The sequence below is a fragment of the Condylostylus longicornis genome, unplaced genomic scaffold, assembly GCF_029603195.1.
Source record: "Condylostylus longicornis isolate FDR11 unplaced genomic scaffold, ASM2960319v2 ptg000040l, whole genome shotgun sequence".
NCBI classification, from domain to species: domain Eukaryota; kingdom Metazoa; phylum Arthropoda; class Insecta; order Diptera; family Dolichopodidae; genus Condylostylus; species Condylostylus longicornis.
In genome coordinates, this window is record NW_026578009.1 from 14349552 (window position 1) to 14354860 (window position 5309).

General features: G+C 43.8%; 1 protein-coding gene across 1 annotated transcript; it reads right to left on the reverse strand.

Moving 5' to 3' along the window:
• Window positions 1–2912: 2912 nt before the first annotated feature.
• Window positions 2913–4061, reverse strand: LOC129609820 (uncharacterized). Its single transcript, XM_055521944.1, has one exon. It carries the CDS (start codon window positions 4059–4061, stop codon window positions 2913–2915), a length of 1149 nt encoding a protein of 382 aa, XP_055377919.1.
• Window positions 4062–5309: the final 1248 nt, after the last annotated feature.

Consider the following 5309-nt stretch of genomic DNA (forward strand, 5'->3'; position numbering starts at 1 on the left):
CCAGGATTTCGCATGCCTTCCATATGGCGAATACTTCCGCCTGGAACACGCTTGACCCGTTGGGAAGGCGATATGACTCCGATATGTTCTGAGTCTCTGAAAATACTCCAGCACCGACCCCATTCCTATCCTTGGAACCGTCAGTGAAGAGAGCAACATCAAAGCCTTGCAGTGGAAGATTTCTTTTCCACTGCCCGCGAGACGGAAGCTCAACCCGAAACTTCTTGTCAAGCTCAAGTCTAGGGATGCAATAGTCTGTAGCATCCGCAACCACTCCGTCCGGTAGTGACTGAAGGACATTGCCGTGGCCATACGGCCTTTCGTGCCAGCACTCAGCTTCTCTGAGTCTAACGGCGCTTGCCGCGGCCAGATTCTTAATATGGATGTCTGGTGGAAGCAAATGGAGGAGTACCTCCATAGCGTCCGTGGGCGTCGATCTCAATGCCCCCGTAATGCTTATGCATGCAGCCCTCTGTACCCTACCGATCTTGGTACAGTTGTAAGCTTTCCCCAACGCCGGCCACCACACGAGTGAACCGTAAGTTAATATAGGTCGTACAATGGCCGTGTATAACCATAAAACCATTCTAGGTTTCAGCCCCCACCTCCTGCCGACCATCTTTTTGCAGGTGTAAAGTGCCGTACAGGCCCTGTTCACCCTCTCTTGCACGTTAAGCTTCCAGTTAAGTTTAGAGTCGAGTATGACTCCCAAATACTTAACTGCCGGACTCAAACTGAGCCGCAAACCACCCAATCGGGGCAGTCCAAAGCTCGGGATTTTTGTCTTAGTCGTAAAAAGTACAAGTTCCGTCTTGGCTGGGTTCACTCCAAGGCCACATCTTTTAGCCCAAGAGCTCACCACATTTAGAGAACCTTCCAAAACCCCACTGATTGTTGGAAGGTCAAAGCCGGAAACCAGGATTACTAGGTCGTCAGCGTATGCCACTGCCTTCACTCGCCTTTCTTCAAGTTGCAGTAGAACCTCGTTCATAACAACAAGCCACAAAAGTGGCGAAATCACCCCACCTTGGGGCGTTCCCCTACTAATGTACCTTGCGACACTACTATCACCAAGATCCGAATACAGGATCCTGGTCCGCAGCATGGATAATATCCAGCGTACCAAAGCATCTTCCAACCCCAACTGAGTCAGAGAATTTTCTATGGCCCACGAACCAATATTGTTGAAAGCCCCTTCCACGTCTAGAAAGGCCGCCAACGTGTATTGCTTATAATGGATAGATTGTTCGATAGTCCTCACTACCTCGTGTAGTGCGGTGTCTGTGGACCTTCCCCCGCAATATGCATGCTGGGAAGGCGAAAGTCGAACTTCCTTCATTCTGTTCCTGAGCCCTAGCTCCAGAACGCGCTCCAGCGCTTTTAGAACGAAGGAAGTCAAACTAATTGGTCGAAAATCTTTGGCGCCCTCATGGCCCCTTCTTCCCGGTTTGGGAATGAAAACAACTTTTACACGTCTCCACGACTTGGGCACGTATCCAAGGATAAGACAACTTCTAAAAACTTTTAGAAGCCACGGAACTATTAGTTCCTTCGTCTCCTGCAACATAGCTGGAAATATCTCATCTATCCCCGCCGTTTTGTATGGAGAGAAGTTATCTATCGCCCAGCTAACCTTCTCCACCGTTATAATAGCTTCAACCATTTCACTCGACACAGGCTGCCCCGGAAGGGAATCCAACTGGATAGCCTCCCGAGCCGACCCGGTATTACCCGGGAAATGCGTGTCCACTAGTAAATTGAGAGTCTCCATAGACGTTTTTGTCCATGTCCCACCCTCATCCTTCAGAAAAGAAGGACTGGTATGGTCCTTGGAAAGCACTCTGCTCAATCTGGCAGAATCCCTGGTACATTCTACAGTTCCGCAAAAATCCCTCCAACCCTGGCTTTTTGCGGAACGGATAGCCCTTTTATACTCTCTCAGGCACTCCTTATAAGGTTGCCAGAACCCATTCTTGTAGCAGATATTGAAGACATCCCTGGTAATCTTCCGGAGATTACTCAAATCTTCGTTCCACCACGGGGGATACTTTTTTTTTGAATATTTCAAAGGACAGGATGCTCTGAAAGCCACGCCCATGACTTTCTCAAATCTACTGATTTGCGCATCAAGTTCTTCGACTTCCTTAATATAGTTGTTAATATCGGGCATGACCATGAGCTTGGCCCGCACGATGGCTCTGAATTTAACCCAATCTGTTCTTTTAGGGTTCCTAAAAGGTTTGGGACTCCCAACTTCGAATCCCACCGTGAAGACTATCCAGGCATGGTCAGAATACGACCTTTTGCTAGATACCCTCCAGTCCTCGATTATACAGTTGTTAGTTTTGAGTGTTATATCTATCACATCTTCCCAGCCAGCAAACCTGTCTGTGCTAGGAAAAGTGAAGGTAGGGGTGTTGACTCTATTTGCTATCTCTAGATTACTATCTAAGACAAAATTAAATAAAGACTCACCTCGTTCGTTGATCTCTGTGCTGCCCCAGAGGGTATGTCTGGCATTGGCGTCGCAACCCATAAGCAGACTTGCTCCTTCGGCTGCGCCAACCCCTGCTAGGTTTTGAACTTCCGGAGGTGGAGCAGGCCTATCATGAGCCATGTAGACCGAGCTCATTAATAGGTTCCCGCCGTTTCCTTCAATCCTCACCACCGTCATGTCTGCGGTACTGAAATTAGAGCAAAGAAAGGCTTTTATATGTTTTTTAGTTAAGACACAAGTTCTGATCTTACCTTCAGCTGGATCTACAATCCTGTAGAATAGGTTGTATTTCTGGGTGCCCAGTCCCTTTATCCTGTTACCGTTCACCCAAGGCTCCTGAATTAGAGCGATGTCGATGTCTTCCTCTTCTAGGAAGATCAATAGGTTATCCGAGGCTAATCTCGAATGCTTGAGATTAACCTGGATTACCCTCATCGCTCTTGCTCTTGTCAGCCACCTCCATCTGTTCAAGGAGCTGGCTCGCTTCTTCTATGGCGTCCCCTTCTGGGTCCGCATTTCGAAATATTTTGAGCTTGGCATGCCGTATGCCAAACCGCAGTCTGTTGTCCCTCCTGTCCAACGGCTGTAGACTCTCCTCATTAATGAGAAGTAGGAAGGACTCACTGTTTTTCTGAGGTTCCTCCTTCTTGATAATTTGCCAATCATCCATCGGCACCTCAGGATTGGCAATCTTTAGGACCTTTAGCAACTTGTCCCCCGCAATATTCATCTTAGGGATCCAAATACGAGCCCGGGGTCTCCTAGGAATTTCCTTAGCTGGGATGAGCTCAATCTTGGACCCATCCCACGTATCGCTAATCTTAGCAACACACGAACTAAGAAAATCCCCGGAAAGCCGGTCCTCGCATTTGATCACCCTGTAGCCCCTGACTACCTCAGATGAATCGAAGCTCAGGACTTCGTTGCCATCGGTCGTTAGGAGATGTTCAACTACCATCTCCGATAATTTTGCTTCGACCTTGCACCATAATTCGGAGGACAACTTCAGGTTGGTAGACTTTCTGTCCACCACCCCAAACTGGAGATGATCACGGACCACCTCGCTCATTGTTCTCCCCTGTGCATGATTTCCACTTGATGTTGAAGGTCTGGTTGTCCCTGGCTTGACGACCTTCGACCTTTTGCTCTCTTGAGCATTTCTGTCTTCATCTTGAGACCTTACTCTTTTTGTGGTCTCCTGAGGCTTCGTGCTCTTATACGCATTGTACTCGTCAATTACCTTCTGGTATTTGACTTTGTCCTCCGCGTCTTTTTCAGAAGTTTTACCTTCTGCTTCATTCTGGGCAATCTTGCCTAAAATGAAGATGGCCTTCGAATATCTCTTCTTGAGTACGAAGGCGGGTCCTTTTGATTTTCTGCTTTTGGAACTATGGCTGGTTCCTTTAGCTTTTTGTGTAGATTGTTTTGGTGGTTTTGCTACCTTACTGGTTTCATCACCACCAATCGATACACCTGCTTCCTGACTGGAAGCTAGTATCTCGTCTTCTGACGAGGTGCCAATTGGCTCTTGTTTTTTTAAAATTTTTTTAATCGAATCTTCCATTTTGATCCCACGAGTGTGTCCGGAAAAACAGTCCATCCTGCCAGAGCCGACTTACCAGGATAAGGTCATCGTTACTCTCTGAGGCGACCCGGTATCAGAGAGACTCCGTTCGCGGTAGCCAGTATACCCCCCGGCTACCAACTAGTCCACTAGGCACGGGTCGTATAACACCATTGGATTGGGGGGGGGGGGTGGGACTTGTTGAAGATTAGCTTACGCTGTTACTTCATGCCCATGGGACTTGCTGAAGATTGGCTTGCGCCGTTACTTCAAGCCCGTGAGATTCTCTTGGTTTTTCTGGTCTCACTTTCGACCTTATCGGCATGGTTGCACCTTCCAGATACCACAGAATTGTAGTACCCGCCGACATCGCTCTCAAGATCATTGACCCTACTTAAGCTCCTTCACCACGGCAAGGTGGAATCCCATCGAAAGAGAAGCTTACCATACTTTCAATGCCTTTTAATAATAAATGCCAAGAAAAACCAAAGTAAGCAATTGGCTTAGTTTTGAAAAAAAAATTTCACTTTCTATATTATATTTGCACTCTAATGTCAATTTTATATAAAGTAGAATATTAATAAAAGTTGTTGTAATGCATACAAGTATTCATACTATAATTATTAATATTATTATGTACAAGAGTTGAATTTTTATTGACTCAGAATATTTAATCATTTCTGTAATTAAATCTGGTTAAAGGTAAAATTATTAAAATATTATGGAAGCAATGTTTCATATTGTACATCCTATTATAATAATATAATTTATATCAATTACAAATAATGCAATAATTATTATTATTTTAATGGTATCAAGAGTTAAATTAAAATAATTGGTATGATATTTAAAGTTATAATAATATTATTAGTATTAAAAATGCCAATGGCAAAAGGATATGTACTTTAATTCTATTTAAATTTAATATTTCAGTGCAACCATACATACATACATAAATTATATGAGTTTGCTATATGCCTAGCAAAAATGTAATGCCTAAGTTCTAATTATTTACTTTCAAGGTAAGTGTTTAAGTATCTTTAATAAATTATAGAAGACATTTTCCAACCATCTCTTATTTTCCTAAAATATCCTAAAATATAAATTTTTTGTATGTAATTAAAATTTGTATTCATAAATATTACGATTATTAATATTAATATAAAAAAAAATTAATGTTTTATTTTAATGAATTCCGTTACCCAGTTGCTTTCTCACATATTAATGTATTCATTTCAATTTTTGATT